At 39.5% G+C, this 16,447-nt stretch overlaps 1 protein-coding gene across 4 annotated transcripts in view; it reads right to left on the bottom strand.

The window, feature by feature from the left end:
• Nucleotides 1-12,464: 12,464 nt before the first annotated feature.
• Nucleotides 12,465-16,447, bottom strand: part of LOC128204119 (transcription factor GATA-4-like) — a 21,002-nt gene continuing 17,019 nt past the window's right edge. For all 4 annotated transcript variants that reach the window (XM_052905474.1, XM_052905472.1, XM_052905471.1 and 1 more), the window contains 3 exons: nt 15,688-15,813; nt 15,425-15,569; nt 12,465-15,217 (listed from right to left, as the gene is read on the bottom strand). In XM_052905474.1, the coding sequence (XP_052761434.1) occupies nt 14,871-15,217; nt 15,425-15,569; nt 15,688-15,813 (618 nt within the window). In that variant the 3' untranslated portion in view covers nt 12,465-14,870. The remainder of the gene's footprint in view (nt 15,218-15,424; nt 15,570-15,687; nt 15,814-16,447) is intronic.

Here is a 16,447-nt window from a genome sequence, read left to right as displayed (position 1 = left end):
ACCCCAATGACGTTCTGGTTCAAAACGGAATGCTCCTGTGAACCAAAAATTAAATCTTGTATTTACACGAAGGTAACAAGTAAGAGTACGCGGTGTATGAAAGAAACATCGGAAGTCTGAATATTTATTTCTTAGTGCAATGCAGTCCAATAGTACATTGCACGTCAGTGTTTACGATATTAAAGAAATCCAATACAATACACCACTGAGGGACCGAGGCGTAAGCCGAGGTCAGTTCACCTTCGGGGCTGAGTAGGCGGTTATTATAATGCAATACGTCCCGAAGTGGTGTATTATATAAAAGAGGATGATCTTAAGCGAAGTGATATTGTTAATTTTTCGACCATATGAGAGCGTTTAGTTATGGCAAGATTAATGTGGACTTGAATTAGACCAAAGATTTGTATTATATGGCTTTATTTTTTTCTAATTTAGATGGAAAACAGATTGTTCATTCACCGTGCCATATCCAGGCCACACCACGAGGAGGCGCTCTCGTCATGACCCACCCCCCACCCCCACCCCAAACCCACCCTCATTTAGTTGATGAAGTTTCAGCCTTTCAACACATTTCCTAATTTGTTACATACTACAGCTTCAGAGAACATTGAAATGCAACAGCATCTTCAAAAAATCATAAAATAATTTGGCTGATTGAAAGTAACCTCCCTCACTTATTGACTTTCATTTCGTATTATATCAAGACGGACTGCTTATGCAGTGTTAAAAATATTCATTAATTAATCCCGAAAGAAATAGATACTTTATTTTGAAATAATCATCCGATTCTGCGAGAACAGTTTAGTTGCCAAAACATTTACGGGAATGACCGTAAAGTGATGTTCGAATTAAAGGTAATTAACAACCGTCTTGCCACTATGACAGTACTCGTGAACTGTACCTTGTTTGTTTTATTGACCTATCTAGCACACAAAATACAGTCTTAAAACATACTGCATACTCTTTTTCTACTTAGAAATATGAGTGGGGTTCCCGGATTTTAATCAATCCCTGCCCCGTCCCCAACTACTACGACTCACCCACCCCTCGCCAACCACCAAGAAATACAGCATACAACCCACTAAATAACAATGCAGTTTTGAAGCCCTAGCATACTATTCTTGTGTATGAACTTCTGTAAATGAAAGGGGGTCCCGGGTTTTAGTCACCACGACCCCCACCCCACCGTCCTCCGACTTCTCCACCCATCTCCAACCTCCAACAATTACGGCATACAACATTCGAACACAATAAAGTATTAAATCCGGGCGTATAAAAGAAAACGATATATACCTATGAAAATGAAGTGGGATTTCGGTATTTACCAGGATTTCGGGATTTCGGTAAATCCACCGACCGTTTGTTTAGAACATAGATATATTTTATGAACAATTATTTTTTTCTATTTATTGTCCATATATATTTTTTTATTGTCAATATATATTTTTTATTGTCCATAGATATATTTTTATTGTCAATAAATAAAAAAAAATGTCCATATATATATATTTTTATTGTCCATATTTATATTTTTTAACCTCATAAATATTTTTTTAGAACATAAATATAATTTATTGAACAAATGTTTTTTATATAATTTTGCAACACTCCACATGCCATAGTTGACAGGCTATCGACCTGCTACAGTTTGTGTCATAGTCATGTAATGCCGAATTGAACGGAAAGTATGTGAATATTTCTCAGTTTGTCTCAGTAATTTCAGTCGAATATCTTGAGCATGTAGCATAATGCACATGCATATTAAAAAACAGATATAGATGTGTTCATTTTGTCCACGAGTGACATATGTTGAGGGATTATTAAGATACAAGTACATCAAACATACAGGGAATAAATACAGGGGGGTACACGTATTCCGAATCTGCAAGGGTTTAAGTGAGGTTTTGTAGCTTGATATGCAAGATGGCGGCGAAACCATGACGAAATAGGATTTTTGGAACCTGTTTTCGCCTGGTAAGTGGTATAAAGTATATATTTCCAAAATATCATGACGCGCATTCGGCTGTACAATTACCAGGCCTCACTCGGCTTTTTATTTCATGCTTCTAGGGTACGGAATAAAAAGTTATTGAAGGAAAACCTTCGCCCAGTCTGTTGTTTACAAATGTGGGAAGCGAGAATTTGATACTTTTTAGGACGTTTAAGCTCCAAAAACACATATTTTTGCAATGGTTTCTGCTTTAACATTAATTTAATGTGGTACTTTAATTTCCTGACAATTCCTTTGCTGTACAAGAGCCTTCATGGTATTTTTTTTTTTGTTTAACCACCTAAAAGTGTGCTGATAATAGTTCAACCACCTTTTGGCATCTGAACTGAAAGACAATTGACAAGCTTTTATAAATGAAAACAAACTGTATGACAAATTAAACTTGTGACAAACGTTCCATAATATTATGACAAACTTTTCATTATAGTATACTATCACGTGTAGAAAACTTTCTACAAAAATATTTTTAAGCGATTTATTTGTTTTTTGTTTACTGTCTAATTTTGTCATTTTTTTTTGGAGTTTTCGAAATAATTGGGCGGCGGATCCGTTAACCAATTTATTAAAACAGGCCTAACCTAGAAGCATGAAATAAAAAGCCGAGTGAGCCCTGGTAATTGTAGAGCCGAATGCGCGTCATGATATTTTGGAAATATATACTTTATACCACTTACCAGGCGAAAACAGGTTCCAAAAATCCTATTTCGTCATGGTTTCGCCGCCAAAACCTCACTTAAACCCTCGCAGATTCGGAATACGTGTGCCCCCTGAAATAGTATGTGAGTGATTCGATCCAGAGGAATTAGGCGTTGTAGAAAGAAGCCTTGAACATAAACCTGATAAATATGGCCAATGCATTTTGTTGGGATGCATTTGGTTTAGCTGGCATACCCTGGTAGTAAATTATAAATACGCCTAAGTCAAGTTTGAGGTGTAGAGTAGATTTTACTAAAAATTCCTTAATGCTTTATCCGTGGAAGTGCAGTTTTTATGAAACCAAAGCTCCAGATAAGGTTTTATATGATATTGAGAATTACTCCATACCTTGTAGTAACTAATTGGCGTATTCCACGTATCAAGTGACTAATACTTCATGATCTCATTGAGAATTTACATTGAACTCTAAAAGTTTTCGCGAAGGAAATAATGAGCGAGCATATACTATCTTTAGATGTTTACGTTAATAATTATGTTTTACAATTACATGACCAAACTAACAAAACGAAAGCCATTCAACGTTTTGATTTGTGTTTTGGGCATGAATTTGCCATGCATAGTGGGATTATAGAATTTCTTGGCACAAGTGTTTACCATAACATTAACACGAAAAGCGTGCAAGAGTCAGGCCCAAAGCTGAACGGACAAGGTCAAAGAGCGCTTTTGTATACGATCATATGGTACCTGGCATTGACATCTTAACTCAGACAGTAAATATCCCGGCCCCAATTTCTCGAAACTTCTTAAGTCCCTTATAACAGGATGAAGCTAATCGCATTATTTTTCGTTTTCAATAAATTGCGTAATATCAACTTCTGTAAGAGTTTTAATACTCCAGATAGAATTCCAATAAAGGAGCGACTTTTGGTCGTAAGAAAGTTTAACCATATGACGAGTAACTGTTTGCTATTATGACTTTCACTACCAGAACGTGTCGCTACCAAAACAATTCCGTAGGACTCTGTACATTTTTGACAACCAAACTCAGCAGGTCATTTCACATGGTGTTAAATTACAGTTGGCACGGCTTGACACGCGCGATGTTATCGTAATAATTACCATGGGTGTTTAGTCCTTCGATAGTTCCGGAAAATACATCATTCTGGAAAACATTGATTTTTAGTAACCGAATGACAGTGTCACTTCATTTTCCATGACTACTTCTGATAAAATAAGCGGAAAGTACTTAAAATAATCGATCAAAATACGTTTCTTGAAATGGTTTGATAAGCTTTGATAGGTTCATCAAACTCAATCATTGTAATCCAGCGAACATCCAGCAAACATTTCAAGTGCCCCATAACTGCATTTATTTTAGTATGTCAAACTAGGCAGGTAATGTTCATGACTTAAATCAATGAGCAATCTTGGCTATTATAACTATGTAGGAAACTGATGTAATAGGGGATGTTATAACCACCACCAATTATTGCAACAGCACTAAATACTCACTACTGCAACATTCACTACTACAACAACTGCTCAAGCTGCAATATGATCACGAAAAGTTGCCATTGTTGTAACCGCTGTCACAACAATTGCAACATGATATGACATATTAACTGCAACTATGATAAAAATAGTCAGATTAACATTATCATCAACAGTTGCAACATGAAATCATCCTCTGTTTTACAACATTACGAACCTTACAGTTACGACGTTAACTCTAAATCAGATATGCCTCACGTGACCATCACTTATCGCCAGGGAGACAAAGGTTATCGTCCGCTAATTAATGGTATTGTTTTACTAATACTTTCTACCATTATTTATGAGTGAGGTCCAATTATGCCCGAAATAATTGTTTCCTGCAGCCATGTGGTTTTTCTTCAAGTTGAAGGCAAATCGTGAGAATAGAGGCATCTATTGCATTCTTCAAATAACTTACCACAAAGAAATGAACTGATGACAAACACAGTTTAGTTTCGTGTTTTACATGACCCATAACTGAATAATTTATTAAATTTACCTGAATTCCATATATACAAAGGGCGGCGCACCATTCAATATGTATTTGGATGTTTGTAATGTAAAGGGAAGAGTGAACAAACAGGCCAGCCATCGGTGAAAGAATAAGTAAAAACTGATCTCGCAATGTCTACATCGATATCTAGAGGAAACAAAAACGCCAGAAAACGCTGATTACAAAATATCACTGCTCAACAACGAACTAAATAGAAACAAAAGTCAAAATTAAAGGTTATCATGCCTTGTGACTATATCTGGTATTGCCTCGATAAACAATCGGGAAAACAAACAGATTTAGATATCCAATGTTTCGAACCCATTCAATGTTGGACTTTCGGTCGGGTACGTACTGAGTGTTTGAATCTCGTGATATCTCGCTTTATCTCGGCTAATCTCAGTCGAGGCTGGGATAGACGATAAACGGGTTGATACAATGATAAATACGTCAAAATGAATCTACTTAAGGCAATTGATGACCAAATAACCACCGCTATTGAACTCGAGAAAAAATACCAACTTTTCTATTGAACTCGACCGGTATTGCAGTGGAGTGTTTCAGTGCCAAATCAAAATGCCAATTTAATGATTTATACATTTCAGTTTATTCGTGTCTAGACACTACAGTATCTCTTATTTTTAAAAGATATGTTTTAAGTCAAGCAATATGGTTTTGTCTGAACAATTTTCGAATAAGCGAAATGAAATAAAGCCCAACTGTATCGATTCGGGGTCCATTTAAGACTGAATTCCACTGAAGGAATCCGACTCACAAGTAATGTTCATTATTCTTAAATGGCAAGTGCCTTTTGACCGCATACAACGCTGGTATAATTGGAAAGGCATTTGGCTGCTGATTAACCAATGTGTAAAATCAATGACCGAACACACACTATAGATAGTTATAGTTAAAACAGTTCACATATCCTTCTGCACCCTTTGAAACCCAAACCAGGCACCCAAATTCACCTATCTGTGTATCGTGTACCCTTCAATCACGTGTTTAATGAATGTAAAGCACTAACGTAATGCACGTGGCTCATGTTTAAAGGGTTATCTTATTCTGAATATTTGAACGTCCCGACTTATGCTCACATATACTCACCTATCCTATTTGCTTTTTGGCACTGCGCACCATGTTTATTTTTACATTGTTTCAATGAAAGATTCCCATGAATGTCAAACACCACTCACTCTAATTAATAAATTGTGCATTTCGACATCTTTATCAAAGATTATCATTGTTGCAACACATTTGTCGATAAAAGCCGAGTATTCCGGATAATAATGATAACTATCGATAAACTTTTGTTACGGAACCGGAAACACAAGTTTTGATTGACAAGCGTTTTCGTATTTGTGTTTTTTACCAGGTGAGCTGACAGCAAGGATATCTTTAAGTGAACTTTTGTTTTACTTTGCTCGGAAAGTATACTAACACAAACTTCCGAAGTTTTCAAGAGCACTACCAAAGGCCTCACATACTTTGCATCCAACCTTGGATGCGTTTCTTTTTTAAAATCTTTATACCCCAATAGGATAGACTTCATGTTCATTTTTTCCTATATGACGAGAGCTTGTGCTAAAAAGAGCATAAGAAATTGAGACAAATGCCAAAGTGTCAAACAGGATTACTTGATACTGTGTCATTGACATAAATAACCCTTCTGCCACTATTAGATGAAGTTTGGGCGAAATGGTCCGCAACTGTTGCCTCGTTCATCATCAATTAATGGTTTCATGCTTTTAGCTGATAAGCTCGGCATGAAATATGAATAAATTCCAGCCAAATTTCTCAAGATACCTTGGGTCTGTCATAAATTCATTTTTGGGCGTTCTGGAACGTCGGCTCGTGACTTTGCGGACATCTACGCGCAAAGCATCATTGGTGATTGGATGAGACGTACGCAGATAAGAGGTTTTATTGGTGTATTAACAGAAACATTGCTACGTACAATACTTTCTTGTTTGCAGTTCCTGCGCTTGTGAGAAATGCATACAACACGTTTACGGTGTATGTTCAACTATTAATTTTCCTCCACTGTAAATTAAAGATCATATGCACACATATGAGCAAACATGTACATTCAATTAAAAATAGTTGTGTTCCGAGAAATTGGAATGCGACATATTAATGAAAAACATGCAAATACTGTATACTGTTCACATTTCACATATTGATATGTAAGCGAACTGATATGTATTCAATGACAAATACATATCCATTACCTAAAATACGTGTTATGCATAAACTATGATTTGGTTCTGAAACCCCTATATATATAATTTATATATATATATTATATATATATATATATATATATATATATATATATATATATATATATATATATATATATATATATATATATATATATATATATATATATATATATATATAACGGCATGTTAGGTTAGCCGCACGGCATGTTAGGTTAGCCGCAAGGCATGTTGGGATAGCGGCATGGCAAGTTGGGGTATTGATGCATGGTATATTATGCATGGCATGTTGGGGTAGCCGCATTGCATGTTAGGGTAGCCGCATGGCATGGTAGGGTAGCCGCACGGCATAGTAGGGTAGCCGCACGGCATAGTAGGGTAGCCGCACGGCATGGTAGGGTCGCCGCATGGCATGGTAGGGTAGCCGCGCGGCATGTTATGGTAGCCGCACGGCATGTTAGGGTAGCTGCACGGCATTGTAGGGTAGCCGCACGTCATGTTAGGTTAGCAGCACGGCATGGTAGGTTAGCCGCATGGCATGTTAGGGTAGCCGCATGGCATGGTAGGGTAGCCGCATGGCATGTTAGGTTAGTCGCACGCCATATTAGGTAAGCCGCACGGCATGATAGGTTAGCTGCACGGCATTTTAGGGTAGCCGCATGGTATGGTAGGTTAGCCGCACGTCATGATAGGTTAGCCGCAAGGCATGATAGGTTAGCCGCACCGCATGTAAGGTTAGCCGCACAACATGTTAGGGTAGCCGCACGGCATGTTAGATAAGCCGCATGGCATGGTAGGGTAGCCGCACGGCATGGTAAGGTAGCCGGACGGCATGGTAGGTTAGCCGCACGGCATGGTAGGTTATGGTAGGTTAGCCGCACGGCATGGTAGGTTATGGTAGGGTAGCCGCACGTCATGTTAGGTTAGCCGCACGGCATGTTAGGTTATGGTAGGGTAGCCACACGGCATGGTATTGTAGCCGCACGGCATGTTGGGTCAGCCGCATGGCATGGTAGAGTAGCCGCACGTCATGTTAGGTTAGCCGCACGGCATGTTAGGTTATGGTAAGGTAGCTGCACAGCATGTTAGGTTAGCCGCACGCCATGTTAGGGTAGCCGCACGTCATGTTAGGTTAGCCGCACGGCATGTTATGTTATGGTAGGGTAGCCGCACGGCATGGTAGGGTAGCCGTACGGCTATTGCGTAAGCCGCATGGCACGGTAGGGTAGCCGCACAGCATGTTATTGTAGCTGCACGGCGTATTTTGAAATTGTGGAGACAGAAAAACTGCCCGCCGTACAACATTTTAAGTAAGGACGCACGGTCGCCTTAGGGCGTCCCTGAGGCGGCCGTAGTTTTTTTGCAAATACCAAGGAAGACGCAAGGAAGCCGCAAGTTTACCTATTTCCAAGGCAGACACCAGGTAGCCACAAGTATACCTGCTCCACGCACGGCACAGACTGCCGCTGGAGCCATACGGATGGCGTGCAGCGAGCGTACGGGAGCCGTTCGTGGGCCTTGCGTTGCCGGCAGGGTGTGCCACATACCATAAGGCCACCGTGTGGTCACCGTATGGTCACCTGAAGGCTGACCTAGGGTGCCCATAAGATTTCTGCGGCCGCCGCAACTTTTGGCGGTCTGGAAAAGGCAATTGTAATTCATAAGACCCTAGGAAAGCCGCACGGCAAACGCATGGCCATGGTACGCCCGACGTATAACTCCGCGCTATAATCCCACGGCGACCTCTACGGCCAGTAAAAGATTTATGGCTACGGTCGCAGTATCCAAGCCGTAGAGCAAATGTGACTGAGGCATAACTTTCAAGTTCTGTGGTACCACCTGACACACCTACACCGTTCCATGACACAGACACAGATCAATGAGCGCCGCCCAGGTGACAGGTGATATTATACAGGTACCAGCCCGCCAGTCCTATTTGAGATTGCTATTTCGTAAGAAACTCAAACGTCAAATACTATGACGTATCATTTTGGTCAAAAGCCGACAGAAGAGCCGAAATTTATATATATATATTAGAGGTACACCTATAAAAAACTTCATTGTATTATGCAAAAGAGGTGCCGCTTTGTATTAAGACCTGCTTCTTTATAATTGTAAATAGACGTGCAGTTAGAAATATAGGTGTACACCTCTAAATGAGACAGAGGTAAACTCTTAACTATGGAAGAAGGCGACTTTGAATCCAAATACAATCTCATTTACCGGGTTTTGACTATTCCCGGGTTCACCATGCGTGTCAGCTGACCAAGTGTTGGACCTTCGTGACCTAGTGTTTTGCCTTATTGACCTGGTATTTGGCCTTAGTGACCAACACATCTAGTGTTTGGCCTTAGTGACCAAATAATCTAGTGTTTGACCTTAGTGATATAATAATTGGCCTTAGTGATATAATAGTTGGCCTTAGTGATCTAGTGTTTGGCCTTAGTGACTTAGTGTTTGGCCCTAGTGACCAAGTGACCTACTGTTTTTCCTTAGTGATCTAGTGTTTGGCCTTAGTGACCAAATGACCTACTGTTTGGCATAAGTGATCTAGTGTTTCGCCTAAGCGATCTAATGTTTCGCCTTAGTAAGTGATCTAGTGTTTGTCCTTAGTGTCCAAATGACCTAGTGTTTGGCCTAAGTGACCTAGTGTTTGGCCTTAGTGACCAAATGACCTATTGTTTGGCCTTAGTGACCAAATGACCTACTGTTTTGCCTAAGTGATCTAATGTTTGGCCTAAGTGATCTAGTGTTTGGCCTAATGAATAAGTGACCTAGTGTTTGGCATTAGTGACCAAGTGACCTAGTGTTTGGCCTTGGTGATCTATTGTTTGGCCTTCGTGATTAAGTGATCTAGTGTTTGGCCTAAGTGATTTAGTGTTTGGCTTAGTGATCTAGTGTTTGGCTTAAGTGACCTAGTGTTTGGCTTAAGGGATCTAGTGTTTGGCCTTAATGACCAAGTGATGTGGTTTTTGGCCTAAGTGATCTAGTGGTTGGCTTTCTTGACTTAGTGGTTGGCCTTCGTGACCTAGTATTTGGCCTTTGTGACCTTGTGTTTGGCCTAAGTGATCTAGTAGTTGGCCTTAATGAGCTGATGTTTGGCATTAGTGACCAAGTGGTTTGCCTAAGTGACCTAGTGTTTGGCCTTAGTGACCAAGTGTTTTGCCTAAGTGACTTAGTGTTTGGCCTTAGTGACCTAGATTTTGGCCTTAGTGACTAAGTGTTTGACCTTAGTGACTTAGTGTTTGGCCTTGCTGACCTAGTGTTTGGCTTTCATGGCCTAGTGTTTGGCCTTTATGACCTTGTGTTTGGCCTTTATGGCCTTGTGTTTGGCCTTTATGACCTTGTGTTTGGCCTTAGTGATCTAGTGATTTACCTTACTAACGTAGTGTTTGGCCTCAGCGACCTAATAGTTAGCATAAGTGACCTATTGTTTGACCTAAGTTACCTAGTGGTTGGCTTTCGTGGCCTAGTCTTAAACCTTAGTGACCTAGTTGTTAGCATAAGTGACCTATTTTTTTAATTTAGAGACCTGAGTGGTTGGCCTTAATGATCTAGTGGTTGGCTTTTATGATCTATTGTTTGACCCTAGTGATTTGCCTTAGTGACCTAGTAGTAAGCATAAGTGACTATTCTTGACCTTAGTGGCCTAGTGTTTAGCCTTCGTGACCTAGTAGTTAGCATTAGTGACCTATTGTTTGACCTAAGTGGCCAAGTCGTTGGCCTTCGTGACCTAGTCGTTAGCATTAGTGATCTATTGTTTGACCTTAGTGCCTACTGATTGACCTTAGTGACCTAGTGTTTGGCCTTCGTGACCAAGTGTTTGGCCTCAGTGACCTAGTAGTTAGCATAAGTGACCTATTGTTTGGCCTTACTGACCTACTAGATAGCATAAGTAACCTATTGTTTGACCTCAGTTACCTATTGGTTGGCCTTCGTGACCAAGTCTTTGGCCTTAGTGACCTAGTAGTTAGCATGAGTGACCTAGTGTTTGACCTTAGTGACTTAGTGTTTGGCCTTACTGACCTAGTGATTGACCTTAGTGACCTAGTGTTTGGCATTAGTGACCTAGTGATTGACCTAAGTGACCTAGTGTTTGGCCTTACTGACCTAGTGATTGACCTAAGTGACCTAGTGTTTGGCCTTACTGACCTAGTGATTGACCTAAGTGACCTAGTGTTTGGCATAAGTGACCTAGTGTTTGACCTTAGTGACCTAGTGTTTGGCGTTAATGACCTAGTGTTTGGCCTTCGTGACCTAGATATTGACCTTAGTGACCTAGTGTTTGGCCTGACATGACAGATAATTAAATTTGACCTCAATTGATGGAAACGATTGGGTAGAAAAATATGGCCTTGCGAGTGTTAACCCATATTTTATAGAGACAGACATTTCTACGATATTTGACGAAGAGTGGTAATAGAATATGACCTCTCTAGTCCTTACAGTTCGGAGTCCAATATTTGACGTTATGACCTAGTTTTTGTCATACTTACGAGACACGCAAACAAAGGTTTCGTAGTGAGTTGTAAAAAAACAAATAATGGTTACAGAGGTCGCCAAACGAGAACCGATCAAAAAAGGGCACCATTAGCACTTTATTCTTTGTGAGCTTCGACAACTGTAGCTAGCCGATTTAATTGAGGACCGCACACAAAAGCAGTGGAATGTACAACTTTAGAGCCACATGCTATGATACAAGCATTCAAGCGGAAAACAAATCGTGTGCTTCTTCGTCAATGATAGCCTTTAGCAGAGCCCCGTAAAATCCCAGTTCTGGAAGCCCTGAACTGGGCGCCACCTGTCACCTAAATGTTCCGGGCCGCTACATGTCAGCCCACCTGTGCATATAGCAAACACGTTTCAGCTTCCACACGTTCAAGCAAAGACAACTTTGTACTTCAGTTTATTTGGACTGAACATACAGCGTTGTATTATCTATATTCCATTTTAAGCATTGATTGCCAAGTTGAAGGCTACTGGACAATCCACTCTTTTCTGTTATTTCAACCATCTACGTGTACAGGACTTTTCACATCAAAGGGATCCCGAATGCGGTGCATGAATGCATATACTCTTGAAATAACAACAACAACAAATGCATTAAAGCACATCCCTGTCTGTTATTGATATTTAAATATTTCTGTATTCAAATAAAATGTTAAAGTAAAACTGTGTATGCAAGGGTGGTTCCTGGTTTGATGTTAGAGGGATGCGCCACCTCCCCAAAAACCGAGAAATATATTGCGTGAATATCTGGTTGCTTGGTGATGGTGGTCCTCTCCCAAGAAACCGTCGGCCATTTTATAATTTATCTCCGATACAGAGGACATAAAAAAGTTCACTGCGACAATTATATGTTGCATTATAAAATAATATGTTCCTTATACGAGGAGTTTAGAGGTACGTTTTTTTTATTTAATAAAAGCAAAAGAAAACGGATTTCAATCTGCTATTTTACAGACAGTGTCTCTTTAATAATAATTTTAAGACTGGTAAGAATAACAACTTATATATATATATAATACTTTATTATCTTCATCGTTGATGTTGATAATTGCATAATATTCATTTTTATTCGTCTTCATATTAGTGTTATATTAAGTCATAGTATATACCATTTCAGTTGTTTACTATTCTGCTCTACACTATACATACTTTTTCAGACTAATACGCCGTCATATAATGTTCATGTTTTTGTGTTGTAGTTTTCAAATTAGTAGTAAATAACATTTAAAAAATGTTGTCAAAGTCAATTGCTCACACACGATTTGACTTTGAGAATAATAATTAGCACCTTGTTTAATCAGCAATATTCTAGGATTCTACAATGTATATAATACACTTCTATTTCTACCGCGACTATTAATAATTGGAGCATTTTATTTAATGTGTGAGGTATCTTGGTTCATGGTGAAAAATGTTAACAAAACGATAACATATGGAATAAAACATGTTTACCACAATCTCAGCGGAGTGATTACCTAATTACGATACCTTCTATATACCTATAGAATAAAATTATCAATGCTAAACTACATGTTAACACAAATAAGAGCCGTTTGGTGGATTAAAAGAAATGGACAAAAGAAAAAATAATACTGCAAGAACATTTTCAAATAATTTGGATGAAATGATTAATTTTAAAATATGAAGAAATCAAATCACATCAAAACTATGTACAATGGAATGATATCAAGCGTGTACATTATGTGAGTTCGCAGTGCTACGTACATTACAACAACATTGCAACAAAACCGATTTATTCAAATATGCTTTTCGGTGCATATTTCACAACGATAATTAAGTGTTCCCTTTAGAATGCTAGCGCTTCCTGTCACAAGTAGTTACTAGTTCGCATAAGAATTCAAGCGCTTCTTGTCACTCGTTGTCACTAGTTCGCATAAGAATTCAAGCGCTTCTTGTCACTCGTTGTCACTAGTTCGCATAAGAATTCAAGCGCTTCTTGTCACTCGTTGTCACTAGTTCGCATAAGAATTCAAGCGCTTCTTGTCACTCGTTGTCACTAGTTCGCATAAGAATTCAAGCGCTTCTTGTCACTCGTTGTCACTAGTTCGCATTAGTATGCTTGCGCTTCCTGTCACTAGTTTACATTAGTGTGCTAGCGTTTCCTGTCACCAGTTTACATTAGTATGCTTGCGTTTCCTGTCACTAGTTAACATTAGTGTGCTTGCGCTTCCTGTCACTAATTTACATTAGTATGCTCTCGCTTCCAGGCACTAGTTTACACTAGTGTGCTAGCGTTTCCTGTCACAAGTTTACATTAGTGTGCTTGCGCTTCCTGTCACTAGTTTACATTAGTGTGCTAGCGTTTCCTGTCACTAGTTTACATTAGTATGCTAGCGCCTCCTGCCACTAGTTTACATTAGTGTGCTTGCGCCTCCTGTCACTAGTTCACATTAGTATGTTCTAGCTTCCAGGCACTAGTTTGCATAAGTGTGCTAGCGTTTCCTGTCACTAGTTCACATTAGTATGCTCTCGCTTCCAGGCACTAGTTTACATTAGGATGCTAGCATTTCCTGTCACTAGTTCACATTAGTATACTCTCGCTTCCAGGCACTAGTTTACATAAGTATGCTAGCGTTTCCTGTCACTAGTTCACATAAGTATACCATCGCTTCCTGGCACTAGTTTACATTGGTATGCTAGCGCTTCCTGTCACTAGCTCACATTAGTATGCTAGCGCTTCCTGGCACCAGTATACATTAGTATGCTAGCGCTTTCTGTCACTAGCTCACATTAGTATTATATCGCTTCCAGGCACTAATTTACATAAGTATGCTTGCGCCTCCTATCACTAGTTTACACAAGTATGCTAGCGTTTTCTGTCACCAGTTTACATTAGTATGCTTGCGTCTCTTGTCACTAGTTTACATTAGTGTGCTAGCGTTTCCTGTCACTAGTTTACATTAGTGTGCTAGCGCTTCCTGCCACTAGTTTACATTAGTATGCTAGCACCTCCTGCCACTAGTTTACATTAGTATGCTTGCGCCTCATGTCACTAGTTTACATTAGTATGCTTGCGCCTCCTGTCACTAGTTTACATAAGTATGCTAACGTTTCCTGGCACAAATTTACATTAGTATGCTAGCGCTTCCTGGCACTAGCTCAAATAAGTATGCTAGCGCTTCCTGGCATAAGTTTACATAAGTATGCTAGCGCTGTCTGCACTAGTTTACCTACGTATGCTAGCGTTTCTTGTCACTAGTTTACATAAGTATGCTAGTATTTCCTGGAACTAGTTTACGTTAGTATGCTAACACTTCCTGTCACTAGTTTACCATATGATTATTATGCTAGCGTTTTCTGTCTCTAGTGATTGCATCCGTCTAGAATTTGTTCTTCGTAGTAGAATTAGCAAATCGGGTTATCACAATTTTTGATTTGTATCAATCATGTAAGCTCAATCGTCCACAAACATTTTGGAATATGTTTACGCACTAATATTTCCAAGGCCTCCTGCGTCATTCTGGGAAATCCCAATGCTATTTATAGAATGGGAATGCCCCTGCAGGTGCTCGTTGCCCATTCCTGACTGGTGCTTCGGAGAAGATGTTCCATATTGAGCATGTGCACTAAGGTTTTCTGGACTTTCTACCTTTATGGAGCCTGAGTCGGGTCTTGAACTGATCGTTGGGTATGTCGATATGGGGAAATTAAGACCAGCAATGGCGGCACTATTCATTGGCGGAAGTGACGTCAAATTGTACGTGTTGGCATTGGAATCAACACTTTCGCTGTGACTAGTCAAAATATTCTCAGAGCTGACCGGCTTTGAATCTGTGTAAATTAAAACATAAACACTAGTTATCAACCTAAAACAATAAAGATGCATTGTTTTATCTTTCAAGGAATATTGTGTTGTAAATAACACACATATAAGTGGAAATATGTATTGCACAGCATGAGGTTATTACTGTTGTAGAAACGTTTGATTAAAACTTTTTTATCAATGCATTTTGACAGTTTAGCTAGACTTATGCCTACCTTCAGAACTATCTGACTTTGGTGCTGACCCGGATGTGACATTTGTGGGCGTGGTTGAACCCGTTTTGGACTTGTTGTTAACACTCTTTGGCTTCCGTTTTCGGGTCTGAATACCGTCCTTCTTCATAGCAAGGGGTCGATTTACCTATTAAAATGCATTTTACTTTTATCGTTAAGAAAGGGCCATTTGTCATTGTTATAAAACGTATAAAAATACAATTCATTAAAAAGACAGTGATAAATAACAATTAACTACGCCTTACACCGTGTAGTTTGTAGTAAAGTCCACAGGCGTTACACACGGGCTCACCCTCGCTGTTCCGCCGCCACAGGGTCGTCGTTGTCGTGTGGCAATTGGCACAAGACAAACCAACTCTTCGGGACGCGGACTGGAACAGAGGAGAGTTATACTTATTAATAGTTACACTTTTGCGAGGGACAGGTATTAAGATGAGACGTCTAATGGGGATATCTTCATAGCCGAGATAGGTTCGCACCGACTCGAGCATAGGGTTATTGCGGAAGCGAAGTTTCCGCAGAACAACCTGCGCGAGGAGGATGAACCTATCTTACACTAGCGGTCTCGGTAAATGCATTTTCTCTCAACGCAATAAACAAAATATAGTAAAAAAGAATCTTTATTTATTATTTAAATATGGGTACTTTTTAAATTAGCCCGTGGGCAACGTAAGGATTTCCAGCAAGGCCAAATAGTTGGATCTTCTTATCTTGGGTGGAAGAATATATCTTTTCTATGAAATAATTTGAATAATCTGAATGAAAATCGTTGTTTTTGTTTCGCTGCACTTGAATTATTTCGGAAAAGTGCCACTTGTGAGGGTCAAAGCGAGTGTGATATTTAGTCAGATTCTGTAAGCCCTGGATAAAAATCGGAAACGTTTGGAAAGTGTTTTCATGTTTTGGACACGTAATGCAAATACTTTAGTTCTAGGCTTGCAACGACGTCAGTTCGTGATATTTCAGCCCACACTTTCTTTGTTTAGGGACGAAAGGCATATGGAC

Source organism: Mya arenaria, chromosome 10, assembly GCF_026914265.1.
Source record: "Mya arenaria isolate MELC-2E11 chromosome 10, ASM2691426v1".
In the NCBI taxonomy this organism is placed as follows: domain Eukaryota; kingdom Metazoa; phylum Mollusca; class Bivalvia; order Myida; family Myidae; genus Mya; species Mya arenaria.
This window is presented reverse-complemented; position numbering and strand designations above follow the sequence as displayed.